The 15,284-nt window shown below is 39.4% G+C and overlaps 1 protein-coding gene across 8 annotated transcripts in view; it reads right to left on the bottom strand.

Annotated features, from left to right (window-relative positions):
• Nucleotides 1-585: 585 nt before the first annotated feature.
• ASXL3 (ASXL transcriptional regulator 3) overlaps nt 586-15,284 on the bottom strand; it is a 127,505-nt gene continuing 112,806 nt past the window's right edge. For 6 of the 8 annotated variants that reach the window (XM_038127191.1, XM_038127194.1, XM_038127190.1 and 3 more), the window contains 2 exons: nt 11,516-13,457; nt 587-9,239 (listed from right to left, as the gene is read on the bottom strand). In XM_038127191.1, coding sequence (XP_037983119.1) covers nt 5,562-9,239; nt 11,516-13,457 — 5,620 coding nt within the window. In that variant the 3' untranslated portion in view covers nt 587-5,561. Of the gene's footprint in view, nt 9,240-11,515; nt 13,458-15,284 lie in introns of all 8 variants that reach the window. The other 2 variants (XM_038127192.1, XM_038127195.1) reach the window with 1 other exon arrangement.

The raw sequence follows: 15,284 nt of genomic DNA, 5'->3' as shown, positions 1-15,284 counted from the left end.
CCTCACCATCAGTACTCAAATCTCTCTTTGCAGATTAACATGATGAAAATGTTGTGGTTTTTTACATTTTAATATAAAGGCTAGTTTTTATATAGGCCTTCTCAGAAAGGCCTTCCACAACTGAAGACATAATTGCTTTGAGAAATATAACTTGGACTAGTTGCCTTTCATGCACCATGGACATTTAATTTCTTCTGCTGTGGGAATGGGAAATCAGGGAAGTGCATGCTGGGATGGTTGCTGTTGTGAAGGATATTCTGGATGGGGTTGAAGACAGAGGCAAAGCACTAAAATACACCCAGCATAAACTACCTGAAGTAAGATAATCCCTTTCATCCACAAACTATTGTACTTAAACAACTTAGTATACAACACCTGGTTTTATTTTACTAGTATAAGATGATTAATACTCGAATTACATCAGAATTCATTCAAACTGTGCCTTACATCATTGTAACTGAAAAATCCTTTACAAAGGGCTGATTTCTCTCTCACATTTCTAGTTCACCAACCTGTACATACAACGGACGTGCACAAGGAGGATCTCCTGCCTAAGGCACTGAACATAAAATAAATAAACAAATGACAAATATTATTTTATCTCTTTATTTTTTTCCAGAATATTTTAATATTGAAGTCCAAGTTGTTATTTTCAAGGGACAGGGAAGGGGGAAAGGAAAGGGAGAAAAGTTATGAAGACAAATTATTTTATTAATTTATGGTTTTGTGAATGGTCATTTCTGTAGGCAACAAAAGGTTGTTTTCTTAAAAAAAATAATAAAACAAACAGCACCATTAAAGAAAGCATGATCCCTGAATTCTAAACAAAACACTGTCTTGAAACACAAAAAATTGCTAAAATGCTTGTTTCACCCAGTCACATCTGGTGGGGTAACAAAGCAAAGCATAACAGCATTAAACTGTAGCAATCTTGCTGAAACCAACTACACCCCCTTCTGAAAATTCAGAGAACCACTTTCTGAGCTTGTCCTGTGGGGATAACATTTTCTTTGGTAGAGGACTGAAGGAGGGTATTTACTTCACTGAATGCAGATAGAAAAAGTATTATGCATGTTAGGGATCTCCCCAATAAATCTGTATTTCTCATGCATGTTAGGTACGAGTGGATTTCACATTGCTGTTATACTGCAGGAGTAATACTGCCCTATAAAGGCATAGAATGGCTAATGTTGAACAGATGTAAACATTCAGAATACTGACAAAAAAAAATTACATACACACAAAAAACCCTGTACTGAAAATGTGAACTGAGTTAAGTTTCCATAAAGCAGAAAAAATATTTTACAGCAGTACAAGAGAATTATGGCAACAAAGTAAAGCACTTTTCTTGTAACATTCATGAACAGTACAAATACAACAAAGTTATTCTACGGACTAAATTATTCTTTAACTATCAAATATAGTACAAAGCGAAATATTATGTGCTATAAAAGAAGCAGCTCCTTAAATTAGACTAAAAAATGCTTTTTTTTTTCTTTTCGTTGGTTTTACAGTGACAAAGCATGATGACCGAAGACAACAGGATTTCATAGATTCAGAAACATTTAGCTACACAGGTCCATGATAAAGCCACTGAATATTTCGCTGCCTCCCCCCCGGAGCTCCGCAGAGCCACGGAAGATGAGCCGGTGCGCTGCTGCCAGGAGACTGCAGAAGTCATTCAGTGTTCAGAGCAGGGCCCTTCATGTGCGTCAGCTAAAATGATCCCTTTTGGTGACACTTCTCAGCTCATCTCGAGTGTTTATCCTGGTACTTCACCACACCTTGGAGAAACTGCTAAACCAGAGGCTACAATAACGATTCTGAAATTGTGCGTGTGTTCATAAGGGGAAGGGGGTGCAGCATAAGGTAATTTTACTTCAGAAATTGCATTATAAAGCACCATATGCACCAGTTTAAAAACTGTGCAAGGAATTGCAGGGCCCTGAAAAACCATCTGCACGTTCTGTAGCTTACCCTGACAACATGCACCACCCTCAAGAAGAAAGTCTATAGTACAGAGAATATACCTTTTGCTTTATGGCTCAACCTTTATTTTTGTCTTTTAAATGCTATTTCATGTACTAGGTCTCAGCAGATAAATAAAATGCAAACAGGGAGCATCCAGTTCACCATTTCTTAATTATTTTTTTAACATTATTTCAAAGGGAGTTTCTGCTTGGAAAATTATTTCAGAACAGAAACACACAAACATACTCACTGCAAATGCCCTAATGTTATCTGCATATCTCACAGGTATGCAAGTAAAACAACAAAGAGGGAGGAAAGAAAAAAGCGTTTCTCCCTCTCACCCAAAAGTGCTGCTCCAGGGGTAGAAGTAAGGGGACAATTTTGGAGATTTAAAAAAAAAAAAGGTAAATTATACATGCTGGACATTGGGACACATACGTACGTACACACAAACACAGAGCAGTGTGTTCTTAAGTAATTCTTCCACCACTTTTCAGTGCATAAACTATTAACAACCCACGGTGCAAACGGCATGGTCATTAGAAAACACAATGACATTGAGCCTGAACAATCAAACAACAACAGAAAAAGGAGTAATTAAAAAATAATGTCTAAATGTGACTGTTCTTACCAAAGGCCTAGGGTCACTCTCCCCTAAGCATTTGTGTGATACCAAAATCCATGTAAGGTTTTCAGTCATGCTAGGATTCAATCAGGCTCTCACATCACCGCGGTTGCTTTTGAGTATTTTCATACCCTAAACCTTATCCGTAACAACACTTCACCACTGTTGCTAACTAATTGCTTGAATTTAGTCCTGGTGCATCTCCAATGACTCCAAAATTAAAGGAGTGGAACTGCACTATGGAAGAGTTTGGTCAGTTGTGTAATGTAACATAGCACCATCCACTCTAATGCCATTTAAAATACATTTTACCATGACCTCACACATGCAAGTTGCAATCCTGATACAAAAATGACAACATGACATGAATGAGTGACCTGCCACATTAGTCACACTCTTACCCTTCGAACAAAGGAAAACTATGTTGTGGCCGGAATTTATTTCTGTATTATGTCAGTCAATACAAGAACTATTTCAAGATGCAAGTACAAACAAATATTGACTTATGTGCTGTGGACAGGAAAACCTGAGCTAGAAATAAGGATTCCCAGCAGGCTTATATAAACATAGGTAAATAGAAGTCTAAGACTGGTTGCTCTTTTTTTTTTTTTTTAAATAGAAGATCCTAGCTCTACCAAGTATAAATACAATGCAATACAATTCCAATACAAAGGCTCCTCAACTATGAATCTGATATACATTAACTGACTACACTCATGCTTACTCATGAGTATTGCCCAGTTGCTGTTTCACCAGCAGCTGGCATAGAAGTGGATGCTGATTTTCACTTGGTTACTTTTAGGTTTTTGCTTGGCTGGCTTATTTTCCTACCAGAAGACCTGAAAGTGCTGAGAAGCCGTTCCTTAGTTCACATGTCATCTTAAGGAGCACTTTTGTATAGAAAAAAAAAAGTATTATTGTATCAGCAACAAATTTGTTAGTTATTACAAATGGCCTTTGTACCACACAGTGTCAAAAATAATATTGATATGTTGCTAATTACAATAAAAGAGAACATCAAGGTGCACCATAGAGCTTCCTATGACAGGAATGTATGTTGTAGATATTCCAGCTCACTTTTAAGACAATAAACGGCATTTATCATGTTTGTGAAAATGGTCCCGCAAGAAAATAAATATGGTTCCTTCATTCAGCAGAACCTCACTAATATGCCCCCGAGTCAGAGAGACTGGTTACAGCTGATGAAAAGCCCACAAAGATCAGACAAAAAAAGTATGTTCTAAAATACAGCATACTTTTCCTTTCCTAAATGTAGCTCTATCATTCACATTTGTACTTCAGAATGCAACAGTTCACTGCACGATGAAACCAAGCAGTCTTACATCTCACACATTCTTATTACACTGCTCTCTTAAACCTGTGCAAGGAAAATCAGTTTTCTTGGGCAGGCTTTGGATTAGTGAGGTTCTACTGTGATGGTAAATAAAACCTGTTTCTCTTGATGCTGACATTTGGGCAGACCCAACCACATATTGGCAGATGAATTGAACTCCACATGTTGTGTTCTTGAAGTGGGAGTAAAGAAAAAACCAAGGTGTTGTCATCTCCCCAGCAACTGCATGTGCTTTATCCCTTTATAATATTTTCCTTTTAGGTGAATAGGACTCCAAAATCACCGTTTTTCTTTTCTGCTGTTATGGTGGCTAGCACATCTGGAATGCAGCTATAGTCCTGAATGTAAATACAGTACTGGATAACTACTGAAGGTTACTTTAAAGATGCAGTATCCCTTTTAAAAATACACTTTGCTTCCAAATTTCTAAAAGGGGTCTGACTTTCTTTAGGAGAAAAAAAAGTCAGTGTTGTAAGTACTTCTAAGAATTACTTTAAATGGCAAAACCGTCAGATGTTATTTAAATAAAGTAACTCACATAAGAGGAAAAAGAAATTATAAGATAACATTCAACCAATATGCAATTAAAATCTTTCCTTATTCATTCATCCGAAAAATGCATCATTTTTAGGCCACAAAAAGACTACAACCTCGAGAACCAATGACCTATGTCTGACCTTAATTTTATATATATTTGGGACTGACAAACCTAGTGGACACATTAGAGAGACAAATACAAATAAAGACCATTTGAGTGAGAAACAGGAAGAGAAAAGAGATTTCTAATCTCCAGCAGATTAGTTACCTTCTCCAGACTCTGCTGAAGCCAATGTGTTTCCAGTGTCCGTCCCACTAACTCACCACATATACAAATCTTCCTCAAGGAATCAACAAAGAAGAGATGATGAGTAAGATTTGAGTTCCACAGTCCCTGGCAGGCACATAAGGAAACTTCTCTAACCATCTAAATTCCTCTTTTAAATTTCTTTTGTTAGGTGAAGTGACTATATTTTAGCCCTCGATAGTGAAAGTCAATTGAAGAAAACAATCTTGTCAGCAGAAAGACTGCAAACTGACATAGAATCTACAATGGTCGGCACCCCACACCTTGCCACAACCCCGCTCACACCAGCTGCTATTCAGTGTGTTATTCATTATGCATAGTTACTCCACTTCTTACAGTGCTATTCTTCCACTGATCTTTAACCGGCAGCTCATATCAAATATCCGACAGTGGAGAAAAAATGTGCTGCACTTTGTGCAAATAAATAGAAGCTACGAATTACATGCATTAATGCATTTTTCTTTTTCTTTTTAGCACAGGAAGAGAGCTCATAAATGCCTCAGTAACAAGGCTATCTTATTTTTAAACTACTTCTACAGGTCTCCTCATCTTCCCAGAAAATGGCACTCAGGCAGAATAACTAAGTTCTGAAAGCACCATGTGGGAGAAAACAAAACAAAAAAAGACCAAAAAAAACCACATTAAAAAAAAAATAAAAATCAATCCACTAATTGCAAACCATTAGTGGTCTAAACTGTTCCAATTTCTCTGTTCCTTTGTCCTGCTCTCCCACATTTCTAAGGGATACTGCATCTTTGACTGAGATCCTACCGCACCACCAGACAAGCTACACACAGTTTGGAAGGCCCTATGCAGTCATCATGACAGAAGGCTCCGCAGCCTTTGCACACAATCATGGCTTTCAGCCTGCAGGAGCATTTCAGTTCCAGCTCATCGGCGTTGCTGCTGTCAGCAAATTTCTGAACCGGGATCTGCGCGTTCTGGTTAGACAGGCCTGTGGCAGTGTTTGAACCACTTCCTAAAATCCCAATCGATTTCTCAATTGCAGATGCTGCCCTTTTGAAACTTGTGCTACCAAAGTGTATTGTTGGATAATTTCCACAGAGCTGCTGCTGCTGCTGCTGCTGTGGGTGCTGCGTCTGTATTTTCTGAGCAGCAAGTTGGGTAAAAGGCTTCTGTGGCTCAGAAAGTAAATAGGAAGAGAAATCTGCATTTTTTAATGCAAACGCTTTTAACTGTTCTTTTACTTCGTTCTGATCATAGGAAGCTTGTTTCATGCCCAGTTCGCAGCTGCTGCTTAAACCTTCCTCAAAAGAAATAGGTTCAGATTTTATATTGCTACAGATGCTTGCTGGCTGAGGCCAACTAAGTCTTTTAGTGGTTTCCATAGTAACTGTCGGTTGTTTTTGATCAGAGGGGACTTCTGCATTCGGGTGAGGAGGGGGAGGAGGTGGCAGGGGCGGAGGGGGAGCAGGGGGATGCACTAATGTTTTATTCTGCAGAGTTTGAGAGGCACTGGCAATGTCATCACCTTCCTTAATTTGAATATTAGGGGAAAACACACTTCCTAGCCTCAGCTGGTGAGCTGCTGTAGAAATATTCACGTCTCCCAAACCCTTCTGTTCCAGGTGTCTGCTAAAAGCAAATGAGTTGCAGCCAGGTGGGCCTTTTGAAGTAGTTTGCAACAAAGCTGCTGTAGGAATGGGGCCTCTTGCAGCCATGGACATTTGGTAAAAATGCTGTCTATGTGAGGTACTGGCTTCTGCATGAAAGCTGCCATTTTTATCAATGTGAAATAAGCTCTGCTGGAAACTGCATGAAGGCAATGGTCTCTTCTGCTGCTTGATCTCTGGGCTGTGAGCGATCCGGCTCTGAATGGCGTGTTTGTTAAGCCACTCCTGCTTAAATGGCTGTCCGTGCCCTAGCTGATTCATGCTCGAACTAATTACACAAGGAGCCACTTTAACATCTGTGTCCATTGACACCTTCCCAGGCTCACATTTAATTTGAGCATGTTCCCCTATAGTCCTGGCCATCCTCTTTTTCGGATGGTTTTCACGCTTTCTGATTTGTAGCGGGGCTATGCTGCCTGCTGTAAATCCTTTACCATCTGGATTAGGAGAGTTGGAAGCATGTTCAACAATATTTCTCTCAGCCACTACTGTTTTACATACTGAGGTAGTTTGCAAAGGCAAGGGAAGCCTGTTAATTTCCAGTTTGGCTCCTGATCTGGGCTGCGGCAGCACTTTTTCTAGAGGCAGATTGCCTTGCAGTAACTGTGTCACTAAGGGATTGTTGGCCTCCACTGACGACAAGCGACAGCTAGAGCCCCCGGCACTCGTAACTCTCTTCAGGGTTTCTGTTGACAGGGACAGGGAGTCTTCCATGGAGTCCGTGATGGATGTCTTGGAGGTCTGTGGTGGCTGCACACTCGTGGCTATTTCTGCAGTCTGGGCAGGCATTTCAGGTCCTGTAAAATCCTCGGTGTCCATCCTGAAGCACTTGTCAGTCTCATTAGTTTCCAGTTTAACAGGAACAGCAATGCTTGTCAAAAGACTCCTGGATTGCAGTTCTGACATTTGTGTGTAACTGGAAGGTTCGCTTTTGACATTTTTCAAGCAGTTTTGCTCTGCATACTCCTTATGCTTACCAGAGGTAAGATGGCTGACCACTGGCTGGTCTGTATTCATTGCCTCCTCATCACGCCAACAAATTCTATTGTTAGTGTTGTACTGATTGGCACAGGCAGCATTGGCTTCATTTTTCAGTGCTGAAGGACCTCTTAGCTGCTCAGCAAAGCCTTGGCTGGTAGTAACCACCTCAATTAATTTATCTTGAGGAGCAAGAGGCACTTCTCGAAGACTTGAACAACCTGCCTGCAAGTTTTTGCTGTCTTGCTTTGCTGTAATGGCAATAAAGCTGGAACTGTGCTCAAGATTTTCATTAGCAACTACTTCAGGCCTGCTTATGACAGACACCTGAGGACAAGCTATACTTTGTAAGGCAGCTTCTGTCCTTACAGGTCTGCTCTGCAGGTCAATGCTGTTCTCTGCGTTTTCAATAGAGGAAGAAAGTGACAGACTGGAGTTCTGGTTCGTAGTGTGGTCAACAATGACTTTACAAGGTATAGACCTATTCATGGCAGTTTGTGTAAAGCTCAGTGGATGAGATTTACCAGAGAGATCCATCCGGTTTCGTGCTCCAGAGCTTTTTTCTAAGAGATCAGCATTCAATTTACTAGCGTTATCATAAGAGCTTATTGTCACCATGTTACCAGTAAACATTGAGATAGGTGGCCTTGGAACAGAATCTGCTGCTGCAAGGGCCTCACTGCAACTTAAAGCTGACCTGACGGTAGTGTGGATGGAGACAGTGCTCTGCTCGCTACACCTGGTTATGGCTATCTTATCAGAAGGGAATCTGTTGGTAGTCCCCACTGGGGGAATCAGTACAGAACTACCAGAGAGATGATTTGGCAAATTACTTGCAATAGATGAAGCTGGCACAGTGGCATAATGACCGGAGACCACGTTTTTCACATTGCTACTGGGTACTGGCAACCTTTTGTCATCGATGGCGTTTGGTAAGACTGTGTTGTCTATGGAGACCGGTACATTACTGTTATCAATACATTTTGGTCCAACAGTTATGCATGGAGTATCAGCCCCTTGGATGGTTTTCAGCATATTTATGTTACAGGCTGAAATTGCTGTGTTTGCGCTGTCAACAGACATTAACACAGAGGATTTATCAACAGAACTTGCAAAAGAAAGTTCTTTAATTGCTCCAGACATAGCAGTGCTGCAAACACACACAGAGACTGAACTTTTATTATAAAGCACTGGCACACTGTTACTTTCAGTAGAGGTAGATGAAATAATTTTCTCACACAATTGTGGCACAGGTATATTTTCATCAGAACTGTGCACAGAAATCTCAGTAGCAGTTTCTGGTAATGTAGCTGTGTTAAGGGACTGCTGCAATAAAGTGGTGGTCTCACGGTGATGAGAAGACTTGTTGCTAGGGGACCTGCAGTTCGGATTAACTATAATGACACCAGTAGAACCTTCAATCTTTGTGTCAGTAGTCGTTGGTATCTCCAGAGATGAGGTACTACTTTCCTTTGAGCTGAACTGTGACTTTGATTCTTTATTAGTCTGGAGTAAATGAGCTCTGGCTTGATGCTTTGCAAATAGCTTGGCCTTTGTTTGCTCCTTGATGTGTGCCAGCGTTCTTGTCTTTCCACCTTCGCATGGGGTCCCCATTGCACCAGAGACTATGCTGGCAGCTGCTGCCACGGCTGCTGCAGCTGCAGCTTCTCTTTGGGCTCTTGCTTGCTGAGCTCTTGCTTTGATATCTGCCAGAGTTCTAGCCCCAGTGTTTCTCCCACTGCTGACTGATGTACTTGGGGAAACTCGAGGTTCTGGTTTAGAAACAGGCTGGCTCTTGATAATAAAAGGTGGTCCAATTTTTGAAAGCTGAATCTAAAGGAAGAAAAAGAAAAAAAAACCCAGTAAATTTTAATGAGATCATCGACTCACCAAAATAACCAGCTGTCACTTTAAGGGTCAGAGGGTCAGGTAATGAAAGGAATTACTGTTCAATGCAGGTGGACAAAAACCTGCTAAAACTTAATGATATTTATGCTTCAATATTTTATCATCCTCCAGCGTGGATAACTGACACATGTATTAGCCTACTCACACTGATCCTTCTGACAGGAAGACAGATTGAACTGGATGACAACATGATGCTTATCAGATACAATTTGTCAGACCTGTTTTATATTCAGTGCATCTACCTGAGATGATCTGCAAGCCTCGTGCAGTGATACTGGACAAGAACCTGCAAGCAACCCCTTCCTGCAAACATATGAAAATTAACAATCATGTAGTGCCCTTCTCCTTGGTCACCAGTCATTAAGCCTGTGTTTTGCTTATAAACCAGACAACAAATCTTGCCATTAGACAGGATGTAGTGGTATCTCCACTGAGCCTGTTTTCCAACTTCCACGAGGATTTAAGAGGTGTAAAAGAAGTAAATCACTAAAGGATATGCCTTCTCTTTCCTCACTTGCATTTTTAAGAGACTCACTTTAGTACAACCCTGGATAACTCCTACATTACTGCACTTCAAAAATTTAATCCTCAAGACTATAAATAGTAAACCCACAAATATTAAAAATTTAAATACCTAGCACTTTAAGTAAAATAATAACCTGTAAAATCTGGAATTATTAGGATGTTTCCAATTAGGCATATAGTTTTTCAGGATTAAGAATCTTGGAACCACTTTGTAACTCATACACTTTCTCAGGATACCCCAAGGTTGGAAAAAAAATCAATTTCTTAAAATGGACATATGTCTACTGGCTGTCTCTAGCAATAGGACTTAGTGGTTAATGCTATGACTTATCTTCTGAAAGAAACTGAGTAGAAAACTAGGTAGTATTTGTAGAAAAAGCAGTCATAAGATATGATGGGAAGTGACAGCCATACAACAGAATGACTTAGAAGAACTGGAGTTCTTTTTTCTGCCTTTAATTACAAATGATAGGGGTTTGTTGGTGAGGTGATACAAGAGCCAAATTTTTTTTACACAAAAACCATACTAGAATTTTTACACAAAAAGCATACTGCCCACAATTCTTCAAAACCTTCTGCTTTCAGTTTCAGCAGCAACTCTTTTCAGTTTCCACTTTGCATTACCAGAACTCCTAGAGCTCTAAGTGCTTGGTTATTTTTTATTATTATTATTATAGTAATGACCTTTCTTTATTCCCTAGTGATCTATTTCCTTTATGCTTAGAGAGTTATTAGAATTTATTAGGCTAGATAGAACCTTCCAAATATGAAAAAATATCACTAAACTCAGAACGGGGCTAACTTCCAATTGCATCACTGCTCTTAAAAATAAATTATCTGAAATATGCTTCTGCACTAGTGATTAAAGCCTATTAGTCTATTTGCCCTCCCAGCCATATTAACAATGTTCAGTGACTGCAGAAGTTAAAAATAAATGCAGAAAAGGGCATTTCTGAATAATCAGGAACTAGTATTGCAAAGTCAATGGCTTAAATACAGTAAATTGGATCTTAAATTTGGCTGATGTCATCAAGTATTAAATTAAAAGGCTCGAAACACTGAGCCTATATATAACTACAGAATCTACAGAACTCTCTGTTATGAAAAAAAAACCTTTTCAACTGAAATATACTTTCTTACATAGCAGAATAATACACATACAAGTGTTTGCTTAGGTGGTATATTTTTTTGCCCTTTGCTTTGCCATTAACAAAGGTATCTATATATATATATAAATCAGATACTTCCCCCTGATAAGTCTGTTTCCAGTTAATTCTACAGGGAAATCTTACATTTCAGCCTATTGCTTGCTGGGGAAGACATCCACAGAAGAACAAGCACAAAATACAGATGGGAACAAGCACAACACTAGAAAGACAAGTGCTGCATGCGAGTGGTGGGGAAGACCTTGAATTGGATTAAACCAATGGGTCCTGGAGAGCTCTGCCACAAATAAAATCAATCTTTTAGCAAAGACCCCTACCGAACAACTGCAGATATATCTGTATCAGAAGTAATTTGGCATCGTGGAAATGTAATAGTAAAGCAAAACCATCAGTACAAAAAACCCTTACACATCCCCCAAAAATATACCATGTACTGTGCCTGTATGCAGTTCATAGAGGGACATAATAAACATTTTGTTTCCAAGCCACCCTGTTTATTCATTACTTTACCTTTAAGGGTGGAACTCGGGGCTCCTCTCTGGGTGGCTGTTCTTTATCAGATGGACTTGTTGATGAAGCACTACGATTAGGCAGATCATCATCTATTCTAGCTCTCTTCTCTTTACAGATTCCAAAACCATGCTGTTCTGCTGTTTTCCTCTTTGGAATCTCTGGGTCTCTACTTTCATTTCTTGCTTCCGGTGATTTTGTGGGTTCTAAAGACTTGGAAGAATGTGAACTCTCTAGACGACTTTGGGAGCTGCCTGTTAGCTTGTGAGATTTGCTTCTGCACACTTCAGAGAATGTAGCTTTCTCTAGACATGAGGTATATAGTTTATCATGTGGCTTTGATGGAAGCAATTCGATATTTTTGCCAAGTGATCCTTCTGATAAGACAGACACCTCTGAGGGCAAGAGTGTACCTTTCTTGTCACCTCTTTGCTGAACACTGTGATTTTTATTTTTGATGACCTCTGGAGGAGTGTGTTCTGGAATGGATGAGATGTAGGATTTCTCAATTTCAGAATGTGTCTTACATGGCTGATGACTGAGGTTTTTGCTTTGGGACTCTTCCAATACTGAAGTATCAGGTATAATTGTTAGTGGACCAACTTTCATATTTTCAGGGGCACTCTGAAGTTGTTTTGGCTGAACAAGATTCTCTTCTTGAACCGCCTTAGGAATGACAGAGTTTTCTTCTTTCAGGGTGGGAAGGGAGTCTTCCAACAAACACGGTGATTTCCTTTGTTGCAGAGTAAGTCTTTCACTGCTTGGGGAATTAGAAACTGGAGATATCTCTGATGGAAGAGGCAAACTATTTGTCACAAATGTTTCAGAAGTTAGAAGAACAGAAGATACTGAAGATGTTTCTGATGTTAAAGGCAAATCAGACATTGGAGATGTTTCTGATGTTAAAGGTAAATTAGAAGCTGGTGATGCCTCTGATGTTAAAGGTAAATTTGACATCAAAGATGCTTCTGAGGTTACAGGTGAGGTGGACATCGGAGAGATTTCCGACATTAAGGGTGTGTTCAAGTTTTCATCACTGGCCTTTTGCTGAATATCACCTTCAGTATTTTCAGAACTGGACACTTCAGATGAGCAAGCTGTTTCAAGAGATGCTGGAGTACAGGGTTCCTCTGAAGTTGACTGAGTGTCTCCTCCAGGAGAGGCCACACAAACTTCTGGACTTCCAGAGGAAAAGGAAGTTTCAGAAACACAAGCATTCTCAGACAACTGCTCCTCAGGGTCGCTATGAAGCTCCATATCCACTGCAATGCCTCCACCAGTGAACAAGGAGCCTTCCAGAGCAGCACTTTGCATTTCTGGCACAATTAGCTCTTTTACAGACTCAGAATCCTTCTCAGCTGTACCGCTGACAGAGTTTGCGGATGAAGCTGATCGTGCTGGTGATATGCAATCCTCCAGCTGATCTATCACAACTGACATCTCCTCCTGAGGGCATTCTGACTTCAACTCTACTTTAATTTCAATGCGAGATACAGTATCAGTCACATCATTCATCATGACACAGGACTCAGTGCTGTCTGCAAGCTGTACTGCCTCTGTTTCCTCATTTGTGCCAGCTGGACTTACAGACTCCTCAGAAAACTCATGTTCTGGCTTATGGTTCTCCTCCTGGCATTCACAAATACTTGTCTCGACCTCTTCAGCAATTTCCTCCTGAATGACTGATTCTTCAGGTATCAGTATATCCTCAGAATCTGCTGTTAGATCCTTGACAGGAACCTGCTCCATACTACAATGAGATGGACTATAATCTCTCTCTGGTAAAGGCTGAACTTTAGCACCTTTCTCCTCTTGATCCTCAAAGGTTGCTTGCTTAGAAGGACCAGGTGTGCCAGAAGATCTGCACAAAGAATTGCTTTCATCTTCATCATTGCTCTGCACTGCAGTGAGCTTCTTTGATTCTCCTCTTGACATTCCCAACCTAAAGAAAAACAGAAATTGAAATAGGTATTTCCATCACATAAAGGATAAGGGAATAGGCTAACCTTTCTCACCCATATTTTTTATTTCCAAAAAATACATATTTTCTAGTTTAAAATAGTGGCTTGCTTAAGTGGTGGCTAACTAATTTATATACAGTTTTATTTATTTTGGAAATTTAACTGCTGAGATTTCCTTAGAAGTGTTAAAAACTATGAATATTTTAATATAAGTGATCTCTCTGTCTACATTCCTGGGTGGTTTTTTGTTTTTGTTTTTGTTTTTATTTTTTGGGGTTTTTTTACATACCAGCACAATATTGCAACACTGGTACAGCATCCATTGCAGAAGAAATGCTCAACTGCATCGTCTTCTAGTGGGAACAGTTGTAAAGGAAATCCCTTTTTCCCTCCTTCTCCTGCTTTTAGGGTCAACACAGCCAGCAATATGAAAGAAGTTCAACATTCTTAAGGAGCTCAAAGATACATATTTACAATCTATGCATTCATTCTCAGGGATGAAGTGCAAAGGAACCATGTATACTATGCATGCTTCTGAAGATTTTCTTATCTTTGATCCTGACAATACTAGTTTAAATAAAGTTTTATTCAGCAGAACTGAAACATTAAAAAAAAAAAACAAAACAAAACAAACCCAAAACAAAACGAAAGCCAAGAGATGAAAAAAAAAGATTGTTTTAAAAAATGTATGTGCTCTGACATCCTCATTTCCTTCTAAGGCCAGTGGCAGTACAGATGCTGAGCACCTTTAGTAAGATTTTCCAAGCAGGCTTTATGCCTCAGCAATTCCATAATAGTAGAAAATACACAAAAGCTTGGTGGGAGGCCTTAAAAGAAATTTCATGGTCTTAAGGATCTTCTAATCTACTAAACAGATCTCTGTTATCATTTAATCAGAAAATAAATAATAAAATGGAAACAAGCAAGCATAAAAGATATTCAGAAGCTATGGAAGCAAAATTGCTTGTCAGTGTGTAGCCAGAGGATACAGAGATACAAAGGCCCATTCAGATGAAAGTACAGAACACAGAAAAAGACAAAATCTGTGGTTGTGCATTTTAAAAACACTGAACATATATATTACAGTGAGAGCTGTAAACACAAGAAAAAAACCCCCAAACAAACCCAGCCTGGAACTGGCATCCAAAAAGCACACTTAATTATTAGCATTGCCTACTACTAGACACTAATAATGAACAAAGTCTCCCTTTGCCATCAATATGCTGAGGAAGGATCCTCTAGAGAGCAATTCAGAGCAGCAAATGCACAATTTCCACACTGAGTGCATTTCAGATGTGCCTTTCTTCTGTATAGACTATAAGTTCCCCATATGGTCTAAATTCAGGTTGTAAGTTTAGGTGAGTAAAGTTTAGTTTACCAGGGTTTTAGTGAATAACTTCCTCTAAAATTCCTTGTGTTAAGGAGTCAAAGTTATCTCAGGAAAATGGGAAGAGAAAAAGAAATCCACTCCATTACTGAAAACTGAATGAATGGTCTATTTTCTCTAGCTGGGTTACATCATGAAAAGATACTGCTTGATGGTTATCTTCATGGACTGAAAATCAGCAAAGGAATGAAGGACAGGATAAAGGTGAATGAAACTGTCACACGGACACTACACAAATATACACATTCTAGTAATGTATTGAAGATAAAGAACTGTAAGGGAAATAAGATAAAGCAGATTAGGGCCAGCAGAACATGTACTGAATCTTAATCATTTTTTTCAATATTGGAAATACTACTATGTTGAAGAAGAAACAGAAGAAAAAGGCTTTCTAAAGCAGCAGGCTCAAGATCAGCATGTT

Source organism: Motacilla alba, chromosome 2 (assembly GCF_015832195.1).
Source record: "Motacilla alba alba isolate MOTALB_02 chromosome 2, Motacilla_alba_V1.0_pri, whole genome shotgun sequence".
Lineage (NCBI taxonomy): Eukaryota > Metazoa > Chordata > Aves > Passeriformes > Motacillidae > Motacilla > Motacilla alba.
The sequence above is the reverse complement of the archived record's forward strand: the minus strand, read 5'-3'. Positions and strand labels throughout refer to the sequence as shown.